Source organism: Rattus rattus, chromosome 5 (assembly GCF_011064425.1).
Source record: "Rattus rattus isolate New Zealand chromosome 5, Rrattus_CSIRO_v1, whole genome shotgun sequence".
Lineage (NCBI taxonomy): Eukaryota > Metazoa > Chordata > Mammalia > Rodentia > Muridae > Rattus > Rattus rattus.
In genome coordinates, this window is record NC_046158.1 from 27,610,167 (window position 1) to 27,634,494 (window position 24,328).

Here is a 24,328-nt window from a genome sequence, read left to right on the forward strand (position 1 = left end):
GATGATGGACTAACATCTAAAACTGTAAGCCAGCCCCAGATAACACGTTCTTTTAGAAGAGTTGCAGTAGCCATGGTGTCTCTCTCCACAGCAATAGAACAGTGACTAAGACAGGTGAGAACCCAGAGACTGCAGCCAGCAACCTCTGAGCTCTGTTGTCCCACCTAGGCCATCTTGGGTGTCTCTGAGGATTGATGCTCTGACATCTGTCCAGAGTGACAGAGAGGAATAGGTGTGTCCAGTATACCAGTGACTTAGGCAATCCATTTGCCTCCCTTTTCTATAAATGCCAGTATGTCTATGACCAAACCTCTCTAAGGTTTGGCGTGGGGTACAAACGATCTAACTCTTTGGGCCACATGTCACTTCTCTTGACGTGTTAGATCTGTTTCCATAGTGCTGGTGATGACATTTTCCCCAGAGAGAAGATGGCAGATCAATACAGTGAAATCATTCAAGCAAATTGATAGTGAGAAATACAGAAGCAAAGACTGCCAGGCATCTTGAAATCTGGCTCTGTAACTCATTATTTTATTCATGAATTCAAGGAATATTTATCAAGAGCCAAGTCCGCCAGGCATGGCGCTGCTGCTGGCGTAAGCAGAATAGGTCAGAACAGCAGCAGCTTGCTCTGATAAAGCCTTTTCTCATTCCTGATCCTTTCCCTGATCCATCTGGATTCCAGCAATTGTAACTGGAGTTTAAAGTGCAAAAAAATCTTGGGTACTGGCTGTAGCCAGACTTGTGGCTTTCAACCCTGTAATACGAGATAGGGGAGAAAAGATAGAGGGAAAAGGAGGTGTTGCTATCAGACTGCTCCTGCTGGCTAGGGGATCAATTTCCTTGGAAAATTTGATCTTCATTATCAGGATATTTAATTTTTTTTTATTTGCACGTAACTACATAACAAATTGCAACCAACAGCATCCAAACAAAAAAACCAACAATCCACATGCCTCTTGGGGCTGTAGCATTTATATATCCTCTGAAAAGTCCCCAGAATTCTAAACATCACACACTTGCAGAAACTATCTGCCCCTGGCAAAATCATATCCCTGATAGAGCACAAGGCAAATCACAGTCAGCTGCTGTGAAGCAGCCCCATGTCCCCACACTTGGGATTAAAATGAAAACATACTCTTATAATATTGCTGTGTGTGTGCATGTGCCTGTGCGTGTGCATGTGCGTGTGCATGTGCATGTGCGTGTGTTTGAAGAAACCAAGGTCCTCAGTACATCTGGCAGCACCATCAAGCTAGGCCAGGTAGGTCCCGAGCAAGGTGATCTGCAGGCAGTGCTGCAGCCTCTTCATCATAACCATTCTCATCCGGGGCTGGGACATTCTACAGACTTACTTGGGGACAATGTCAGACCCTGTCACAAAGGTATTTATGGATCAGTCCTGCTGTTCTTGGAACCCAAGATAATTTGAGAGAAAAGATTAAGGACAGTGACTTATCTCTGTGCCTTCAGCCTTGAAGCAGGATGATGCAAGTTAGATAGGAGGTAGTAAATCAGCAGTCTAATGCAAAGAAAAGAGGCAGAAATATTATGCCAGACTCGCATCTCCTTTTTCAGACTCTCATCCTGCTGGACCTGTATCTCTTATGTTTCTTATCCTTGTCACCAACAGGAAGCACCTTTAGGGAAAACAAATTGGTTCCAATTCACAGTTTGAAAGTGTGACCCATCACAGCGCAAGGAGTGCATGGACACAGGATCAGTTAACAACTGGGAGGCATTGCTAGAGTTTTTAGGGTACCAGCCTGGACGTTTGATCCTAACAAGCTACGTTCAGCCACTGCCATCAATAATACCAATTAGAAGGATGAATTACATTGAAAAGCAGAGAGATGGTTCTCCAGTGTGACCACATTGGGAAGAGGAACAAGCAAGGAGGTTCAGTGACCCCAAATTTATCCTTGGAGTATGTGGGTGAGGTTTAGGTTTAAATAACAGGCAAGAGGGATGTAACTAAGCTGCTGTTGTCAAGGTATGGCCCCACCCATCATTGACAATTATTGTCTCTGCTTCTTGTACATCTTGCAAATTGTTAAAACCATGTGAAATCTCTTCCTGAGAAACAAGATCCTCCTCTGACCAGCACCAGGCCTTCAGCCCTTCTATTTCTCCAGCATGAAATTTCTTAAGAAATTCTAATTCCTTGGAGACCATTATCTCAATAGTCTAGTAGCTAAAGGAAGGGATACAGTGTCTCTCTTTGGGTCTTAACTCCTGCCAGGATTGCTACAGTGGAAGGAATTTCTCATGATCAGGCAGATCGAGGCTGCTGTCCATCCAGCCCTCTTTTTGTTACTTTTTCCTCAGTCCAGGATCCTAGAGGATTATGACGCCCACCATTCAGGGTGGATCTTCCATCCTTAGTTAGGAGTCTCTCTGGAAATTCTCAAACATGCACCTGAACAGACAAGTTGACAATTAAGTATCATAAGTCTACTACCTGTCAACTGAATGCCCAAAACGATCAATTTTTCTATCATCCATCCATCCATCCATCCATCCATCCATCCATCCATCCATCCATCCATCCATCCATCCATCCATCGGTTTTCAAGACAGGGTTTCTCGTGTAGCCCTGCTGTCCTGGAACTTGATCTATAGACAAGGCTGGTCTCCAACTCAGAGATCCACCTGCCTCTGCCTCCTGAGTGCTAGGATTAGCCGTGTATCATCAACTGCCCCATCAAGTTTATTTTATTTTTTAATTTATTTTTATTTTATGTGTATGGGTGTTTGGCTTACATGTATGTCTGTGTGCCATGTACATACCTGGTTCCCAATGAGGCCAGAAGAAAATGCCAGATACCCTGAAACTGGAGTTACAGTATGAGCCACTATGTGGGTACTGAGAATTGAAGCTGGTCTCGTACAAGATCAAGTGCCCTTAAATACTAAGCCAACTCTCCAGCCTACTGATCACCTTTAAACCAAAATATTAGACCTCTGGTCTTAAAGATTCGTAGCCGTCTTATGATGCAAAATGTGTTTAGTTAACCTCCAGGAGTCTCCTAAGTCTTACCGACACCAACATTCTTTGAAAGCCCAAGTTCATTGTCTGCCCTGAGACTCAAGGTATTATTTTAACTGTGAGCACCTACACGGGGAACAACACAACCAACAAAATAGTACGTGTGTTTCTACAAAGTCAACATTTCTAAAAGAAGAAACAAGGGGAAAGCATGAAGAGTTTGGACCAAATCATGTTAGAAACTCAGCAGGGCAAACACCAAACCCTACTGCTCCATTTCCAGCATCTTGGGTTTGTGGTAGCAACATCTATGCTCCAGTGGGCTTGTGTAGCCCCACCCCTCAGGCTCTGTTACCATGGATACCTGCGGGCTCTCTCTTGGGCTGACTATTGCAGCTTAGGTTTCATCTTCACAGCTTTATGCACAACTCATAAATCCCACACAGGTAATCTTTCTGTAATACACATTTCTGGGCCTTAATGGTTCTTTGGAATACTAATGCAAGCTTCTGTGACACCTGCCCTCTGTTTTGGATGTTACCTGCCTTCAAAATTAGTATGTAAATGATACAAAGTTCTGCTATCCACTCAAAATGTAGCCTTGCCCCAGCGGACTTCGGCTACAGTGTTACTGCAGCTACAGTGTTCTTAGTGTGCCTTCCAAACAGCCTGAAAAGACACTTCCCCAAGTGGCCCTCCATGAGCAGTGTGCCCTAGAAGTTCAAGCATTCTATTTCAGAGGAAAGTTTTCCAACCATGTTTGTGGGTAGGGTGAGGATCTTTCCCTAAAGGCAACTTTTATTCTGTCTGATTTCCAGTGTGTGAAGTTTCTCCATGGCTTTAATAATCACAGCCATCTCGTCCACACCAGCTTTAAGCTCATGCAGTTCCTTTCCTTGCCGAACTTCAATTTTTTGTATCTTTCCACTCCTTGTCACCATAAATCTAAGAACAAATAGCAATAACCATGCCACAGCCTGAATCTTATCTTGAAATGTTCTTCTCAAATTCATTAGTGCATAACTTTTGGATTTAGCTCTGCTCAAGATTTCAGATCAGAGAACACAGACCACTGTGGCTGGGGTCCAATGGGGCAAGGCTACGTGTTGAGTGGAGAGCAGAGAATACAGCTAGATTTTTTTTTCTTTTTTCTATTCATATTGTAACATGAATGATCTCTAGGTTGGTTCACAACAGAGTCCAGATTACTCATGTCACTTCATGAGCCTGGCCATCACTGTCCTCCTTTCTGTTGGCATTCTCCAAACTCCCAGGAGAATAGTCCACTAGGTTCTGCTTATGGCACCAGCGGCCTGTTAAACCTGCAGGTCTACTGTAGGTCTCTTCCATGTTTAATCCTCTCATAAACTGTCTCAAGGCCAAGCAGGCTCCTTACAGCGGTGCCTTCCCACTCTGAGTCCACTCTTGTAACTATTTTCATTTTGTAGGCCAAATACCTGACAAAAGGGAGGTCGAGGAGAAGACTTAAAGCCATGTACCTCATGGCTTGAGGGTACAGTGTCTTAGGACGGAAAAGCATGGTGGAAATTGGCTTGTGACTGTGCTGGTAGGATTCATTCACATTTGGGCGTATCAGGAAGCAGAGAAGACGAACACTGATGTCCATCCAACTTTCTTCTTTTCCCCTTTTCTTTAACCTCAGATCCCAGCCTCTGGGACGACTCTGTCCATGCTCGTGATGGGTCTTCCCTCCAGTAAACCTCTCTGGAAATGTCCTCAGAGACATATAACTTACCTTGTATGTGACTCTAAATTGGGTTGTGTTGACAATGACAATGAACTACCACAAGGTTCAAGTGAAGGGTCAATACTGTTCAGTGGGAGCAGTTCTAAGTGACTGTCTCACTATGGTCCTGTTGTTTTATGTATGCAACACCCAAGATGTGGAGTGGTCTAGCAGCTTTCACCAAGTCAGAGGGCAGAGATGACGCTAGCCTGGCACTGGGGCCCACCAATGATGCTAGCACTGGCACTTGGGCTCACTAATGATGCTAGCACTGGCACTGGGGCTCACCAATGATGCTAGCACTGGCACTGGGGCTCACCAGTGATGCTAGCACTGGCACTGGGGCTCACCAATGATGCTAGCACTGGCACTGGGGCTCACCAGTGATGCTAGCACTGGCACTTGGGCTCACCAATGATGCTAGCACTGGCACTGAGGCTCACCAATGATGCTAGCATTGGCACTGGGGCTCGCCAATGATGCTCACACTGGCACTGGAGCTCACCATTACCTAGGATCCTAATTAAAGAGGAACAAACAGTCCCTTCTTCTTGCTTCGAGCCTCTGGATATATCGTCAAGCTCCATTTCAACCCAGTGCCAGTACAGACCATGGTCTGCAAGGTCTGCAGAGGACTCTAGAATGTACCCATTTACTGACTTGGAATTTCTCAGCTCACGCCTACATCCTAGAGTAATAAATTCATCACAGCCCCTTCCCTTCCCAATCATACTCCACCAAAAGAGAAAGCTTGTCCTACCCCAGAATAAACCTGCCCTGTGGCTGGACATGGCTTCTACTTTTACTCTCCCCCCATTGCTGCTCCTGTGAATTGGGGTTACATGGACCCTCAAAGACAACCTTGTAGGCTGCTGATCAGGGTTGTCTCTTCTTCCCTGCCCTTGTCCTGCCAGGGAGTAGCACAGCCTTGTTCATAACTGGCTTCTTTGACTCTCTGCTGCAGCTGGTCCGGGACAATGCGGATTTGCGCTGTGAACTCCCCAAGCTGGAGAAGAGGCTCCGTGCTACTGCAGAGCGCGTCAAGGCCTTGGAGAGTGCGCTCAAAGAGGCCAAGGAGAATGCCATGAGAGACCGAAAGCGCTACCAGCAGGAAGTGGATCGCATCAAGGAGGCTGTGCGAGCCAAGAACATGGCCAGGAGGGCACATTCGGCTCAGATCGGTATGTGTGCACCAAGGGATGGGAGCTACAGTGACCTTACTTGGGATTTCCCTCATCCGAGAGGATAGGATAGAGCAGTGGGACTCGGAATTCCTGGCCAGCTGGTGTTCATCTTGGGAAAGCATGAGATTCAGACGCCACTGTCCTCCTGAGTGTCACGTGCTCTTCAGAACTGTGTGCTAAGCCTCAGAGGCCAGCCGTGCTGGAACTTTAGCTGTAAACAGAGGCACACTCTTGGAAATAGTATAATCTATGAATATTTCTCAGCAGGACCATGAAGAACGCCATCTGTGTGCCTCAGGAAAATCCTCCTAGGCAGTCTGATAAGAGCCAGGCTGGCAACACTGAGTAGTGTCGCAAGCTGAATGGTGGCCTGGAGTTCAAGCCCCAACGCCTGTGGAGTTGGACACTTGGCTCAAACAGGAATAGTGGTTGTGGCTGCTCCATCTTAGATGCCAAGCTAAAGCCAGAGGGATAAAGGGACCTACGGGTGCTGTCTAGAGCTATTTTTTATTGAAACATCCTTAATAACCTGCAACAGTATTTCCCATCAGATACTGTTTTGTTAGCTATATTGTGAGACAGCACCTTTGTTGTTTCCACCTTAAAAATCCCTTAGATTAGTGATATATTGAATTTATTCTGTTTCTTACCCTTTGAGACTCTACTGAAAATTGTGGCCTCTTTTCCTAGAAAGCTCATCGCAGGTAGAATTCTCGTGAATTCTATAGGGATCTATGGATCCAGAACAACCAAAGTCCTTTGCTTGCAATTTACTTATTTATTTATTTATTTATTTAAAAATTTAACCCTTAAAAATAAGATGGTTAGAGACTGGGGAGATGGCTCAGCAATTAAGAGCACTGGCTGTTCTTCCAGAGGACCCAGGTTCGATTCCTAGCACCCACATGGCAGCTTGCAACTGTCTGTAACTCCTGTTCCAGGGGATTTGTCACCCTCAGCCCGACATACATGCAGGCAAAACACCAATGTACAGAAAATACAAATAAATAGATAAATAGATAAATAAGTAGAGAAAAAGAATCTTTCTAAATAAAAAAAGAAAAAATAAGATGATTAATATGTAAGTTCTTTCTGCTCCCTGAATTATGCGGGTGCCCTTAGTTTATTTCTCAGAGCCCAGACCTGCTATTCCCAGGAAGGTCTGGGGGTAGGTAGGCAGTGCAGTACTGATAAACACGTGTCTGGTCGTCACCAGTGATGCTCTTCTCTCTTCTTTCTCTGGGATATAGCCAAGCCCATCCGCCCAGGACACTATCCTGCATCTTCTCCAACAGCCGTCCATGCCGTCCGGGGAGGAGGTGGATCTTCAAACTCCACTCACTACCAGAAGTAAATGCAGAGTGAGTCCCTGCAGTCTGGGGTGTTTTCTCTTCACAGCAACCACAGTGCTTATGAGGCATAGCCCTCTTGCCGCTCTGAAACCCCACCCTGGCCTTCAGCCCTATTATCTAATAGAGATTAGTTCAGCCCTGTTCCAGGAAGAGGCCGGGGATCTGGGTAAGAGAAATCTGAGCCTAGCTTTGCGAGCACATACAGCCAAAGGATCCTCTCGCCAAGGGTCCCTGGGTTGGGGCAACCCTGAGCTAGGCCCGGCCTAATCACCTCTCGGGTTGATGAATGCTTCCTCTGGGCTTTGGTCTGTGGACTTCCCTCTGCAGCTGTATCTACAAAGCGAGATAGAAGTAGGGGGTGGCTTTAAGTCTCAGGAACCAATACAAAGAGCGGGTTAAGAGTCATGTTTGTATCCTTATTGTGAGCCTTGGTAAGTGGGGTTTTGAGGAATGCGTGGTTTATGTTCGAGTGGGGCTAGACCACTTTTTCTCTGAGACAGTGGTCTATGAGCCCCAGTTCCTGAACTCAGATGCTCAACATTACTCTGACAGTCAAAGAGTGTCTGCTTCTGGGAGAGGAAATGGGAGAGTTAAGCCTGTCCTTAGTAACTGAACAGAGAAAGAGATTCCCAGTCAGGCTGGCAGTGGACAGCAGAGGGCCCAAAAGCTTGGCTCAGAAAACCTCAGACTTGGAGTGTGTAGATGGGAGGGGATGGTCACAAAGTGACTCCTGGGCTCTGAGCCCTCTCTAGGGAGGCTTGCTGACAGAGCGGGGGAAGATCTATCAAGAGATGCCTTGGTGGTCAAGAGCAACTTAGGATTACCTGATTTATCCAGTGCTTTTCGAGTTGGCGTATGAAGTGCATGGTCCAACGCCATGAACAGGGCGTGATGACAACATTGCTAAGGCCCAGCTGAAGGCTTCTGGAAAGGTGTCCCATAGCGTTATATAAACAGCAAGGAATTAGCCAAAGTCTGGTCAGGTGAGCGGGAACCAGAGGGCGGGCCTCGGCCATCTGCAGCGGGGCAGCACACTGGGAGTATCACTCTATTGCAAATGAGTTAGTAAGCCACCTGTTCATGTCCAAACTGTGCTTCCAGTCTGAAATAAAATCAAATGGATATTACTGAATTGTTTTCGATTGCACGTTGTCAGGACTAAGGACAAAATCTGAGAGGTGGTCATTTGGGGCAGTTTAGCAAAGAAAGATCTCAAATTCTTGTGGAGGCTGGAGGCAGAGAGCAGAGGTGGGGTGTGCACTTAGCATGTATGGGACCTGGGTTCAGTACAGCACAACAGTAATGAAGGTATCAGCTTAGGTGGGTAAAAGTAGCATCTTGGACAATAGGCCAGGCTACTAGTGGGGCAGGGCCTACCTGGGCCTGTTTTTTTTTTTTTTGCTTGTTTGTTTGTTTTTTTGTTTTTTTAACCAAGAATGGCCAGTAGTTTTGATATCCAGCAAAAATGTAATACCTGCTTCCTGTAGTAACCAGGGCTCATATGCAATTATAGTTTGTTTCTCATGGGAAAGAAGTGTAAGGACTGGGTATAGTTAGTAAGGTCCATAGAGACCACAGAAACTCACACTGTTAGACTCTTGTCCTCTGTAGACGCCTCCTTCCCTCCGGTCACCTCATGGTCTCCAGAATGACTTCTGCTAGACTTTCAGCCTCATGCCTTCTTTCCAGGAGTTGTATCCCAAGAGGAAGCCAGGGTGAGGCCAAGGCTCTCCTGGCCACAGCAGCCTCCCTCAGAGTACCCATGCAAAACTAAAGTCTACACCCCGTGCCTGCCTCAGAGCCCATGGCCACATAGGAGACTAGAATCTAAAAGCAGCTTTATCGGGGTACATTGGTGCCCCAAAGGGAATTGATTTTATGTCATTGTGAGCATCATACCTGCAGTAATTACCTAATGGGGGAAAGATCAATTCTGACCCCCGGCTTTAGAAGATTCAGTGTCACTGAGGGGAAGGTGTTAGAAAAAGCTTAGTTCCTAGAGACAGGAGCTCTATACATCATGTCGACCAGGAACCGGAGGAGGCAGCAGGAGGAAGGGCTAGGGAGAGGTTTCAAGGGCCGCACCTTCTAACAGTTCACAGTCTCTCTGAATATCATTACCAGTGGAGGAACAAGTGTTTACAAACATGAGCTAGGGGAGAGGGATTTAGACTGCAACAGGAGTCACACTGTTAGGAGAATAAGGATGCATGGTGGGCTGGATACTTAGCAGGCTGGACAACATGCAGTGTGTAGGTTGTCATTTGGTGAAAGCACACTGTGAGTTCTGACCTCCCAACAAGTCCTGGGCCAGGGATTCTCTCCTCATGGGATTCAGTAAAGCCCTGCCAAACCCACTCAAGTCCAGGTTGACCTGGAACTCTCTATGTAGCCCAGACTTCCTTTGAACTCACAACAGTCTTCCTGCCTGAGCCTCCCAAGTGTTGGAGTCACAGGTGCGAGCTACCACAGTGGATTTAAAACTCACATCTTGTGTAAGGTGTGCACAACCAAATGTTGATCATGTGTCACTGGTACGGCCTCTTATACTGAAGACGGAAAAGTCACAACTTCTCTGTCAAACACAGTATGGTGTACCAAACATTTAATCTGAATATTTGAGATACAGAAACAGGAATATCAGAAATTCACAGTCATCCTCAACTGTACATTGAGTTCCAGACTAGCCTGACATATAGAAAGCCTTTTTCAAAGAGAACAAAAATCAGAACTGTGGAGAGTTTCAAAGCCTTGAGAGAAACAACCATAAAAATTTATTTCTTTACTCACTGAATTGCAAGTGGTTTATGATGGCTTGAACTGAAGTTGAAGCTCCTTAAGCATACTTTATCCGGGTGCTTTCTGTGTACCTGGTAAGTTTCAGGGACTTCTTGAGGTTTGTGAATTGTTCACATTCTAAATGCTAATGAGCTCCCTTCCAGGATGAAATGTTTTAATTCAGAGGAAATTGCTACACAGCATTCCATGACTTCCTCTGGCTTGTAACAGTTCTTTCTATAGTCTTTCTCTGTGATAACCCTAAACCTCAAAGGAGATGACCTAGATGTCTGTCTAAGGCTAAGCATTAAGCTAGTATACCACAGCGATGGTATGGTGTCCTTAGGAGCTTCGCCAGAGGTTGTGAGTTTCTCAGTGCCATCATTTACAAAAGGGAGTTTCCCTCCATGACCAACTTGTGAGAGCGACAGCGACCCACAGGTAAATGCACAGACATTTAGAAGGCAGTTTGACAGCCACATCACATCTGCTTAATAAAACCATGGCAGCTGTTTCCCACTCTGGCCTGTGAACATCCCCAGCTCCGATTTTTATTGGCTCTTACAGCAGCAGAAGTGAATTCTCCCCTGTAGAGTGGGGTTTAAATCTAGTTGGAAAGCAGTTGGCCACACCCCAAGCCATCTGTAGTCACATCTTGCTTGGCGTTTTGATAGTGTGGCCTGCAGGGTCCGTCCAGGACTGTTGGTGACAGTTCTCCCCCAGCAGCCTGCGCATCGCCTTGCAGCATCATGAAAGCCAGACAGCAAAGGAGGAAGCCTCCAGTTCAGTCCCAACCCAGTTTCTCTGTTTTGTAATCGATGCATGCACCCTGTTTGCCAGTCAGGGCTCACCATGTAGTTCTGGCGTGGAGCCAACAGCAGAGGCAATGGCCTTTGGATGTTTTGGGGTGTGGGGAGGTGGAATTCTCCGTAGCCAACAGCTCCTAGAGCGTTGGGCCACTGTTGTCACTAGATTTTTCTCTGTGATTCTGTAACAGTTCTTTGGCTTCTAGGAGTTGTCTTCTGTGTACAGGATGCTCCCACGTTAGCTCAGGAGCTGCCTTAACTGTTCTCCTGCACGCTTGTATAAATCTGAAGACACCCGGGAGTTGGCGCTCTATAACGAAACCTTTCTACAGAGTGTGCTCAGAGCCTCCGGAAGGACCATTGGCACCCATTTCAAGCAGTGCCAGTGGCCCTGAGCGGCTAAGGGCACACGAGAAAAGGAGCCTTGACACGATCTGATACAGCAGGAAAAGATCTCATCCCACTTATAACTCACCTCTTCAAAGGTGCAATGTTAGACGCTGGGCATGGTGGTGCATATTTTCAATCCCGGCACTCAGGAGGCAGAGGCTGGCAGATCTGAGTTTGATGCCCGATTGGTCAGTGAGTTCTAGGACAGCCAGGGCAGTTTCACAGAAACTCTGTCTTAAGTAACAAACACTGCAGTGTTAGGTATAGTGGTGTGGATGGGAGACACTATCCCTTTAGTCCTCTGTAATCTGTAGACATTACCCTCGAGCTATCCCGCCTCACACCCTGCTGTCACAGGGCTGCTGTTCATCTCTTTACCTGTGCTGTCGGTGTGGCCAACTTAGGGCTTAGTGCAGCAAAGGGTTGCACTCTGTGCCTGCTGCCTGAACCGGCCCCCAGGCTCCGATAGGCTGCAGCATGACACTGTGACCCATGCTGTGCCTCTCACCAGCCTGGACTAGGTAAATATTTCTGCACCTTAGCACATTAATTAATGCCGTGTACTCCGCTCACCCCAGGTCCGTCTCTGTCATCTATTATTTAACCACCTATGACCTTTGTGAACTTTGCTCAGGCTCTGAAGGCTTTTTGAAGCCCAGTAGCACAGCATTTGGCTAACACAAATCTTGCTACCATTGCTGGTCCATGCAAATCCCTTCTCCATTTTGCCTCCTTTTTTCATCGTCTCTGTTGATTTCGCTGTCGTGTCTTATGAACCCAGTTTACATGTTGGCTGTGTTCAGATCTCAGAGCCTCTCTTACATCATAAAGGTCATGTTGGTGCTCAGCAAAGCCACCAAAGCCCCCTGCTCTTCCTGGGGCCCCTGTTGAGTCAGTCTCTTTTTTAACTTTGGGTAAACAGGTCTGCCAGGCCCCGTGAGCCAGGCATCAGCCCTCTCTCCCGAGCTGATTCTCTCAGTGACTGACACCTGCCCTTTTGTCATCTTCCAGTCCCTCATATTCATGACGACCTCACCTGTGAAAACCTTGAGTTCTAATGGTTCCTATGAGCCAATCCATCAGACGTTGGTTTCCCTCATGTTGACAACTCTGGTTCCCAGCTTAACTTCTCATTGCCACAGCACTCAGATTGATGCCATCTGCCTTCATGCCTCCCAGCCTCACAGGTCAGGCCATGACTGGCCAGGCCAGGACAGGCCCTTCTTACAGCCTGTGTAGAAATCTTTCCCAGTTCAAGAAGCTGAGAGACAGGTACTTCCTGGTTATTGCATAGGTTTCTCTGTGTAGCTGTGACCGTCCTGGAACTCACTTTGTAGACCAGGCTGACCTCAAACTCAGAGATCCCCCTGCCTCTGCCTCCTGGGTGCTGGGATTACAGGCGTGGGTCACCACCACCTGCTGCATGGGGCGTTTTAAAGGACCCCATGCACATCTTGAGCCGTGGATTCTCTCTTTTCTTATGTTAATGGTTAGACCTGAGGGTTTTTTAAAACCACTTTTACCTTATTCTCTTCTCCCTCATTAGCTGACTTCTTCCACAGGCTCTTCTTGGATCCCACAAGGTGCTCTTCAACAGAATGTGTTGCATTTTTGTACCCATCCATAAGAGGTGGCAAGGCCATACCTATATCTCATTTAAAATAGGGCATATATAGAGGCAGGTGATTACTACATGTTCTTTTCCCATTTTAAGTCCCCCTTAAGCTAGCAAGTTCTATCTGGGAAAACAGCTGAATGATTGTCGACTCATACCAGGGGCCTGACAACTGACACCATGACCAGTCAATCATTTCTTCTGCTCCATGTCACCTCAGAGTCTGTAACACATTATTTAATCCATCAGCTCTTTGGAGGCATCCCAAAGTCAGAAGGTAGACCCCATTCATCAAGGATGCTGCCCATTCCCACAGAGGAAAATGGTTACTCTGGGATTCTCCACCAAGATGGAGAATCTACCATATGACAGCTTGGCCTTGGTTTTATGTCCTGCCACAAATCTCATGGAAACTACAGCCACCACTTACAGCAAGAGGTCATGCCATCCCATGACTAAGGAAAGGTATATTAGAATTTCTCTCAGAGATGTTCCATCCTCACATGGATCCGCCATAGTTACATGTCTTAACACCATTGGAGGGGCTATGCAACCCTCCTCCCCATCCCTTTTTTGTTTTCTATCCATCCCTGACTAGGTACCATTTATGTTGTCTGATAACTGTTTCTGGAGATACAACCGATGTGTTCTTATCCCAGATAACGAACTGATGACAGACAAAAGAAATGATTACACAAAAGTCCAACTTGGTGAACCAATGAGATTCATTAGGGCTACTTATAAGAACAAGAATAACTCAAAGACACTGCCTCACTGAAAGCCCACCCCAGCTAGAACCCTGGTCCTCTCTGCATGACTTGTAGGTAGCTCAAAGCTGCCTCACTGATAGCAAATCTCCTCTTTAGTCCTTACTATTTATCTAATATTACTGGGGTAGAAGGAATGCTTATATCTGGTCAGTTTCAGGGACTTCCCGAGACTTGTGGGTTGCTTACTTCCATAATCCTAAGAATAAAGCTTTAAAATTTGAATGAAATGGCTCCACAACAGGTGGGCAGGAGTCTGAAGCTCAGCAGAGGCCAGAGTTAGAGGCCTAAAGAGTGAAGACCCACAGATTGTGTTTATGATCTGATGTCTTAGAATTTACAGGGTAGAGAGAGGAGTGGAAAGTGGGGACAGGTAGCCTGGCCTGAAACTGACAAGTAGGTCATGAAAAGGAGGTGACATGAGAATAAAACCTGAGTAAGAGTATGTAAGGTCACAGGGAGATAGAGACTGGGTAGTTGGTGAAGGCCAGATGGTGGTGATCTTGGGTTGCTTTAGGCAATTTGTGTGGAACTGGATGGTGAATGGCGCTGGTGCTGGTGCTGGTGCTGGTGCTGATGATAGTGGTGGTGAAGAATGAGCTGGCAGCTGGGAGCTACATTTGATGGAAGGCAGAGATGTGAAGGATGTTGATTGAGATAGTTGCCTCTCTCTTAAAAACAGATGCCAATATCAACTCGCGGTATCCATCCAGCTAAGGGGCAGGGGTGGAGGTGCAGGTGCAGCAGGAAGTTAGCTGGGGTGGGCAGAGCACTGGGCCTCTTATTTTGCAAATAAGAATCATAGATTATCAGCAGGGAAGGAGGGGAGAAGGGCCATAGGTCTCTGAGAATAGAGAAGGTGTGAAATGGTCCTCTCAGGCAGTGTGGAGTGCTTGTTTGAGGCTCCACACTGAGTGTAGATACCCGGTTAAATATTTATCCAGCTCTCTGGTTCTGAGGGCCCTAGAGATAGCTCCTTTTCTTGACAATGCTTGGGCAACCCAAATGAGGACTTGTTCGAATGTATCCACCAGATGGCGCTGTGAGGGCATTGCTGAATCTTCATTTCTTAGCAACCGGACATTTGTCTATGATGTGTGCCCTATCCCCTGCCCCCCACTCCGTGTGTGTGTGTCTCTCTGTGTGTGTGTGTGTGTGTGTGTAGGGGATATTTATCTATCTACATATATATATAGAGGGGTATATCTATTTATTTCTCTTATGTTTAACTGTTACATTTTCTTCAACATAAAAACTAAAAGAATATTTCTAAGAAATACAATTCTCAGAGGTCCCCAACATTGGTTGAATTTATTTTATTATAATATTTAAATATTTATAAATTTAAAATAATACACACTCCCTGTTCTTACATATTTAACACAGCCATAAAGTCAAAACAAATTTTAAAATTATATTAAAACAAAACCACAAGTCGGAAATTCAAACCACTTAACCGTATCATAATTTAATAAGAGTTGAATTGAATTTTCATCGAAAATAAACAGAAAAGTGCAATGTGGCCGTGTGCTGCTGCTGCATGTCTGATGTGCCCTCACTTGCACGTGCCTTGACCAGACCAAGGTGTCACACTCCTTTGTTAGACTCACGCCACGTCTCTTCTTGTGTCTGCACTGCATCGTTTTCCTGCTGAGTGGCTAACTTGGAGACGAGTTGAGTATGAAGCAGTCGGAGTATGGGGATGTAACCATTGGTAAAATGTCTGATGCCATTTTAGAAGCCATGGTGGGATTGTACAGGTATTCGTTTAGTGCGTGGCACATATATTTAATGAAGCAAATAAGTGTTTTCTCCTGCTCTGTGTTCATGTTTTAAGACATAAGGAAAGTGTTCCGATAGCCCCTTCCACTGCCTGACAGGATCCCCTGGTTAACCTGGCCCCCGGGGGAGCCTGTGACCGGGGCTGTGACCCTCTGTCTCTGCTCCATGTGGCATTACCCTATCATTGGAGGATAGCTGTCCTGTTTAGGTCCTACCTCCTCAGGATCTCTCTCTAGTGTGAATAAAATAAATAATCGTGAATTATTGGTGTGAATCGCACCTTTAAATTCCTGGGTAACTGGATGGGAGTAGACGTGTAATGAAGCTCTACCCGTGCTCACTGCTGTCTGCTGTCAGTAGTCGCGTGACTCAGCCTGGAATCCTGACTGCTGGGCTGCCAGGCCCCTGCACCTCTGCTCCAGTATGGACCTTGGCTCCACCCCCATGGAGCCCTAGCCGTGGGATGCACACACCGCTTTCCAGTCTCCTCACAGAGACATAAGCTGGGCTCATGCAGGGGAGGTTCCAGCTGTGCAGCAGAGAGAGGAGTCGGTATTTCTAACCCAGGCCTCTCCTGCGTCTCCTCAGCTCCCAGTGCCCACACCCTTCATCATTTCACATACTTGCAGCTGGAGCCATAAACTTCTGGCCCAGTTATGGTATGGGCATGTCTCCCTTTGATCAGAAGACGTTCCAACCTCCTCAGAACCCCTGACTTCTCCACCGCTTCCTTTCCTTCGTCCAGGCAGAATGGAATTTCCTCTCTAAGCACTTGGCTACTCCGGCATCAGAGCCCTTCCTTTCAGGTCTTCTGTGCACCGAGCTCCCAAGAGGCTGCTCACTCACTCCGCCCTTGTCTGCCTCGGGCTCTCCTGTTTTTTCATCTGTGACTTCTTGTCTTAATCACCCGAATCGCACCGCTATTAGGGTGACCCCTCACTGTGTCCCTTTCCTGGTTGTGACACTCAGTCACAAGTAACTCATCTTGTGTCTCCTCAAGATGCTTGCTAGCTGTTTTCAGCAGAGATGTGGTCACACTGCATGGAGGGTGGGCCAACGCGACTGTCATCTTAACCCTTGAGACAGTGACACTGACTGAGTCTGACTGATGGCATGCAGGGATCCTCCAGACAGGTGCAGCCCACCTCTGATCCAGACCAGATATTGCTGATCCAAAATCCTAGCCGCTAGCAACTAGACGATAACAAACTTCATTCAAGGAGCCCACTACAGGCAGAAACAATGACCAGATTAACTGACCGAGGTGGGGCTGGATCGTTTTGGTCTGAGACTGGTTCTTACCCTGTGGCCAAGTCACTTTGTCTTTGTGCCTCTGTGTGGGCCTAGACCAGGCATTTGCAAGTCTCCTGACTAGAGAAAAAGCGCAGATTTTTAGGGTAAAAGTGCAGGTTCCACAGGCAGCCTTGGGAACCTAGGCTGGGGCACCTTCCCAGGACAGCAGGCAAAAGAGATGGGTAACGGTAAAAGTCAGAGCTGCCACATTAGGAAAGGGAACAAATTGGGTCCTGTGGACTCCAAGTCTGTCTCAGGGTGCTTGGCATAAGTTGTAACTGGGGCAGGAGGCAGGAGGTGTATGCAGAGTTGGGCAGTCCTGGTCCAGTGTGGTCTGGCTATCTACTTGTCTCCATTCTGGTTCTGGAGGGAGGACTGCAGAAGCCCTTATTGCTGGCGGGGCCAGTGTGTCTCAGGAGATGGCTACTTCTATTTCAGGTCACAGGCATCTTTACCCTCGTGGGTAATTGCCTTCATATAGGAATAGGGGTCCAGGGTCACAGTGCTGCAGGGTAGGAAGTTAGGGGTTAAGGGAATTATTGTGAGGGTTTTCCTCTTCTCGAAACTCCATTAGGATAATGACATCACTGTTCCTTTAGCCTTGAAAGGGGATGAGTTAGATTAGACCGAGCTCTGTGAGCAGCTAACGTGCCAAACTGAAGAGGTATGTGGAGGACCCAAAAGAAAGCAGGAAGGCACAGAAGACCCGGATGCCATGTTTTCATCCGGCTTTCCAGTTCCCCCATGGGCCCACGGCAAAGTCAGGGGTTGTTAGCAGAAGCAGCCTCTGTTCCCATTTCTGTGAGTGCTGTTTCTGCATATGCTCATACCACCTAGCCAGGGCTGCTTATTCTGCGTCCACAGAGAAGGGCCAAATGATGGTGGGCCTGAGACCAGGAACTTGGAGCTTCTGTGTGACTGTTCTTCAAGTTTCGACTTTAGGTACCCTGTGTATCCGTAAAGAGGATCAGTGACATCAGAGGACTTTGGTATCTATTTGTCATATGTACCATATAAACTTTTAAAACTAAATGAGTGATTCATTTAAATAAATTACCATAAGTGACTTTTTCTTTAAAAAAAGGTTTTATTTTTAATTTTTGTGTATGTCTACATGTGGGAATGTACTCATGACTACACATCCCTCCAGAGGCCAGAGGAGTACTTAAGAATTACAGAAGGGAATGAACTGACTTATGTGGGTGTTGGAATTGAACTCAATTATGTATTTGTGTGTCTTTGTGTGGGTGTGGGCATATGAGTTCAGGCATAAATGGCATTTTTAAGGAAAGATTAGTTTTTTTTTAAAACCCTTAGCTAATTGGCATCACTTTACATTTTCGTAGACCCCCTTGTCTGCTTAAATGGATAGGGGCTACTTCTCCGAGCTGCCTCTGCGTCTGTTTCTCTGCATGGCCTTGGCTGGAATACATGGAGAGAGCAGCCGTCCTTGTCACGTCAGAGAAGATTTCTTGGCTGTCACACAAGGGTCCTTATGTAGGGTCTGATAAGACAATATGGAAGGAGTTGAAGAAAACCCCGACAAGAAGTTAGCAAAAATTCAACAGTACTAATCTTACAGTAGTTGTGAGGCTAGGGTCTAAGAAAAGTACTGTGTCTGTAGGCACCAGGACAGAGGGACCTGAGGTGGGCAGTGCTGGTGGCCTGGAGATTGCCACCCAGAACTCGGAAGGAGACTCTGTGGCACCAGGAAGACCTTGCTTCAGTAGTCTGGGTTATGCATTTCTCCTAGTCAAAAATGCGGAACGGTTCCTTCGTGGCAGATTGCATCACCTCGATAAGCAAAGAAGGCAACTGGCAATTCTTATAAATGGGGATTGGACTGTAGAAAAGCAAAGGGAAAGATAAAACTATGTACCATTTGGATTAAGCTTAAATCTACTGCAAGCAATTTCAAAAGCCAAAGCTGAGGGCTGGAGTCTAAATACTTCTTGCAAACCCTTATGTGTATAATTGCCGCTTTCTTCAGCCTTCTGCACCCTTTCTAAAGCAGGGTGATTTTATTTCCTCCTAAATCTGGCCACACGTTCCCCCTCTGATCTGCGGCCTCATGTTGGCAGAGCCTTGGATCAGTCCACTGCCCGGTCCCTTGGTCTGATCCCTTGCCGCTGTTGGGTGACTGAGCCTCTTTTCTACAGGCCTGGAGAGAAGGTCTGTGGAAGCAGATGTTAAGCTCTCAGATTCCCTGGCCTTCTGGGATAGAAACAGGGGAGTATGGGTGGGTGGTTTTTTTTTTTTTTTAACCTTCAACATTTCCCATTTCCTTCCATTTTCTCTGGTGCATTCATCAAAGGAGATGGACATCCGGGTAGGAGGAGGCTGGATAGATATATTCTAACTGACCCCAAACAATCTGAAAATGGGAGGAGAGGGGGAGAACACTTCATTGTAGGGAAGGAAGAGCCCCATCTCGGCTTCTGCCTTTTCATTCAGCGGCCTGTCACAATCCACCTCTCACAGCCCCTGAAGTCACTAAAGTAGCCTCCTTTGTGGCCCCTATTTCTTTCAAGCTGTCAGCCCAGTCATGCTGGAACTTGTACTGGGGGCAGTGGGGAAGTTGAATACCATCTTGGGGAAGTTGAATACCATCTTTCTCGTGGAAATCTCCTCACTTCATGGTCTGCTGGAGTTATTGAGGCCACGGCATTTGTGTGCTAAATGCTCCTGTGTCAACATGAGTTGCCTGTAGTCATTGCTGCAGCCATAATGTAAGGTATGCAGCCAGCACCTCCCTGCCTGCAGGCACACTTCTGCCCAGGGGATAAGGTGTGGGAACAAACCCTTAGGTGAAGGAGGATATCAGTGCCGCTTCAAATGCCTTCCTGTTGGTTTTCAGCTCAAAGTGGATTGAAAGTGACTCCATCATTCTACACTCAACAGGAAGCATGGACTCCCAAGAAAGGCCCAAGGAAACCCCTCCTTCCTATTAATTGTTTTATCTCTCTGTAACTTCTAGAAATGACAAGATTATCATCAAAGGCTGCTTATGTTCCCTTTAATCAGGGAAGGTTGTAAGCATGGGAAATGACAGAATGAGATAACTGCATATTTACTGTGTGGGTCCAGGAGGAATGGCTGTTCTTAGAAAGCACGAACTGTCCCTCACCTGCCTCTTCTCTTCCGTTCCATGTTCCTCTTTCCTTTTTTACATTCACGTATAATTTATGTTGTGTTTATTTACGCAAAATATGTGGTGCTGCTTGCACTATTAGGAGGTTGTAGAGAAACAACATGGAGAAAGTATTGTGGCAGGGCTGTGAGACCATGCAGGTGGACAGAAGGCTGGAGTAAACAGGAAGTAGTGCGTCAGGTTATGGAGTCCTGTTCAAACTCAGGGGAGCAGATGGGTTTTTCTTTGGCTCCAGCATATTTCCTGTTGTGCCACTTCAGAGGACGAGACTGTACTTGCCCAATGGGTTCCTTCCCACCTCTTCAGCCTGAGGGTACCGTGACCTCTGCTGGAAATCCACAGGGCAGATGGGAAATCACAGATGGGTCAGGGCCCCTCCATGCTGGCAGGGGTTGACGCTTTTGCAATGTTCTGAGTGTCAAGCTTACAAGAGTTAACAGAAGATGACTCAGGGCTAGTTTCTAGTCTAGAAAGGTCAAAGACTTCCATTCTGGGAACCTGTTCAAGGTCAGAAGGATAGACCTCTACCGAGAGGCAGAGTAAACTGGAAGGGGGTGTTATTCTGAAACCTTCATGACTCCGTTGGTGTGAAACCCACTTTCCAATCAACTCTCTCTTTGTAGAATGCCTGGTCAGGACCATGTCTGACCTGCCTGGCGATGCGTGCACTGGTTAATGAGCGATGTCTGATTGTCCCTTGGGACAGGAAGCCCTTTGTGCTACTGTGATTGCACACAGATTCAGAACGTACTGACTTTGGGGAGAGAATACGTTGAGTGTGTCAGGACAAAACACTTAGATCCAGGATGTAGGAATCTCTGTGTCCACTGCGTTAGCCACATCTCAGCCGAGAAGCACCAATGGCGAGCAGTAGACCCCAGGCTGAGCACACTCACTGTGGGGTGGGGTAGGCGCACATCCCTCAGTGGCAACACTGTAGTGAAAAATAGCTGCATACGTACATATTGAAGTCAAATTTTAATACTGGATTTCATAAACGTATCGTTGAGATGGGTGTTTCCTTTCAGCTTTACTTTTTAACGCAGATACTGGAAGAATAAAGTAAGTGGCTCGGATTGTATTTGACAGCTCTGCTCAAAATGCCTAGACTGAAACAAAAGTCTGAGGAACGAGTCTGCTGATCGCTAACTACGGTGTTCTCTCTTTCACTCTCTCTCAACAGATATGACTCCACGTAGCATGAAAAGGACTACATTAGTCACCAGTTCCTTTATTTCCCTCCTATACAGTTTCCGTTTCTTTTTACACTTGCTTGCCCAGCCGTCTGTAGTACACCAGATTCAGGTGTTTGCGCTGTGTAGAATTTGTGTGCACAGATACGTGCTTGGATCCTTCTCCTAAGAAGTTGGAAGGAGGTGGTTACGCAATACCCACTTCCTGCTCAGACGTTGCCACTTCTCAGCCTCCGGGGTTGCGTGGTCTCTGGAGGCCCCTGCAGTGCACTGGCCCATTGGAATGGAATGCCCTACTGTGCCATCCCAGAGGGACAACCAAGTGCTGTGGAACCAGTGACCATGCTCTGCCTCGACTGTCCGGTTTCCTGTAAAATAAACACATCACTTTATATTTTTAGGGAACAAAAAAAAAGTGCTGCTATAGGGTTCAAAATTTTCATTCTGAACACTTTTCCAAAACCAACCCCAGAGAGCATTTTAAATATCCTGGTCATATCTTTGGATCTGTAAAATAGACCTTTTAGTATGGCACCTGTTAAAGTGCAAAGCAGATTTCTTCAAGGCAGAAAGACAGTTTGACGATAGCAGTGTAGAACTTGCTCATTCAGACACATCTATGAACGTGTGAAGAGTCATAGAATTCACCTCCACGATGCTTGCTGGTGAACCTGCAGTGACTAGTCCTGGCCGGCCCAGTTGTTTGAACACCACTCCTGTACAAGTGTTGGAAAGGCTGCAGACTTGGGAGAGTGGAGATGGGGCTGCCTCCCCTGCTTACAGCTTCCTCCGGATCCCCTGGAACCTGCCTTGGGCTAGCCTCTTTCTCTGGCAAACAAACCATCGCACGCTTGAGGAGATATTCCTAGAGATCCAGCGTCCATACTGTAGTTGGAAAGAATTCCCTCGGGAGAAGTCATTGATGAGATTTATGCCTGTCTGTTTTTATTGTAACCTGTCATTGCAAACTGCTGATTTAAATTCTTTCTTTGGCACCAAATAGGCTTCTTCTTCTTTGAGACACAGTTAGGGGGCAGAAAAATCAGTGCGATAGGATTGGGGTTTTTTTTGGGGGGTTTTGGAAATTTTTTGTATATTTAATTATCGCTTTATTCAGATCCATGAATCTAGTGGAGACTTACGTCCCGTTGGGCGTACTGAAAGGATCAATTGCCAAGTAGTAGCGTCTCGAGAGACACTAAGGAAGTCCATACTATGAGCTGCTATTTGTTTCCACCGATTGCGGTTTAGCTAGTAACATCCCATCCATCTCAGAAATCACCCACATCGTCATCAGGTGTGCCCCAGAAGTGTGCGTTCACACTGTCTTCTGAAGCTGGTACCCCTAGTGTAAGGGGAGACTCTAGGCTTTCCCATGGCTGTGAGGGTGGGGGTAGAAAAAGTTAATGTACTTAATGTGTGTGCTTCTGCACTCTCGTGTGTAAAATGTTGAGGGTTATGTTTATTACCTTCCAGGTTCTTCTGTATAGATTTTTCCTAACGCTGATTTGACTTAATTTATTTGTTAGATGTTGCCCTTTATAACGGGGTTTTGTTTTTAACTAGGCATAAAAAGAAGATAACTTCTATTGAAGTATTTATTTTACAAAGATGATTTTGCATTTGTTTAACCTGTGTTTGCCTTGTTTCATGTTGTCACCACTGTCTGCTCAACATAACTGGCTGGCTGCTATCTGGAGCCTGATGGAAAGGTCCTTTGTGGGGCAGCAAGTTTGCAAGCCTCATCAGGACTGAGCGATGCCAGATTAGCAGCTTACGGCCTATGTTGGCCTCCGACTTGGAAGCTGAAATGTTGGCCTTAAGAGGACCACCAAGGGAATGCTCCTTGTCTCTAGGGCCCGCTGTTGTCTTTTAGACAACTGTGCTACTTTGTGTTTGGAAGTTGGGTACAGGTCAGGAATGTGGTAGTCTTGGCTTTCATTAGTAGCCATTATAAGATGGATTATTTTAGATTCTTCTAAAGCAATTTCCCCCTAGGTTCTCACTTTCTACTTCTGAAGAATTTGTGGGCACTTTCAAGTTTTAAAAGGCAGCATTCATTTGTAGTTCACATTACTTGATCTCTACAAGGGCCTTACCAAATTCACTGTCCTTTTATTCACAGAGAAGGTTGGCTTTGATGTCTTGTAGAGATAATTCTGCTAGTTGCTGATCAGCCAGTCAGTTCATCTAGCGCCCTTCTTTATAAGACCTCTAATCTAATTTTCTCACACTGTGACTAAAAGCTAGGCACACCATTGGAACAGATTATGTGGTTTATTTAAGCAATACCTTAATCTCGCTTTGACTATTAATTCCTTTATCAGAGCAGTGTGCTCTCAGGCCTCTCTTTTAAAAGACCATGTTTATAAAGTTTTCATTGTTGACAGACTATTACATCTTGCACTCTAACTGTAAAAATCCCACTTCTGAACGGCCAAGTGGATGGTTCCATTCCGGTCACACTCTGCCCATTGCTGGAATGTATGCCAATGTGTACTTGCCTCTGAATAATTTGCTATCTCATGCCTACTTCTTGAATGTTTACTCTGAGGTGCTGTAGGAGAGCAGCCTGATGGTGTAGACAAAACCTCTGCCTGGCAGCCGGTGAGGTACTGATTACTGAAGATAGCAGTTATGTTTGGGGGTTATAACACCGACTGCATTTGATCAGTCCTTAGAGAACCTTATATGGAGGTCACATCTCTGCACAGTGATGAGCAGTTTGCTTCAGTGGATGGCAGGCAGAACAGTAAGAGGTGTTAAACCTTTTAGAAGATAGAGAATCGCATGGTGAAGAATTCATAGGGGTTGGGGATTTAGCTCAGTGGTAGAGCGCTTGCGTAGCAAGCGCAAGGCCCTGGGTTCGGTCCCCAGTTCCAAAAAAAAAAAAAAAAAAGAATTCATAGAAATGTTGGAATAAATGAAGGGCTAAAAATGTTTGTCTAGAATGTAGATCCAGTGACACCTTGAAGTCTTCAAGTCCATATAGAGACATGATATTTCGTCTCAGTACTCTCCAAGGCTTCAGGAGAGCTGGGGGGGATGGGGTTCTTGTCAGCCTCACCTTCCTAGAAGGACAGCTAAAGGAGCATAAAGCTTCAGTTACTCCCTTCCTTCGTGGGACAGGCGCCATTGGGACTCTAGGTAGAAGACGTTGGGGAAGTTTGTCATTAGCAGAAGTTAGTCACTGGACAGAGTTCACTTCATTGTCCCATTCTGACTACCTTGGGCAAGCTAAAGAACCGTCATTGTTTAAAACTGCTTCCTAACCTGATTTC

At 46.3% G+C, this 24,328-nt stretch overlaps 1 protein-coding gene across 1 annotated transcript in view; it reads left to right on the forward strand.

The window, feature by feature from the left end:
• The window catches only part of Kif5c (kinesin family member 5C), a 149,573-nt gene extending 126,173 nt beyond the window's left edge, over nucleotides 1–23,400 (forward strand). Inside the window, exons 24-26 of the mRNA XM_032903267.1 lie at nucleotides 5,701–5,917; nucleotides 7,171–7,281; nucleotides 21,038–23,400. Of these exons, the coding sequence (XP_032759158.1) occupies nucleotides 5,701–5,917; nucleotides 7,171–7,274 (321 nt within the window). The 3' untranslated portion in view covers nucleotides 7,275–7,281; nucleotides 21,038–23,400. The remainder of the gene's footprint in view (nucleotides 1–5,700; nucleotides 5,918–7,170; nucleotides 7,282–21,037) is intronic.
• The last annotated feature ends 928 nt before the right edge of the window (nucleotides 23,401–24,328 follow it).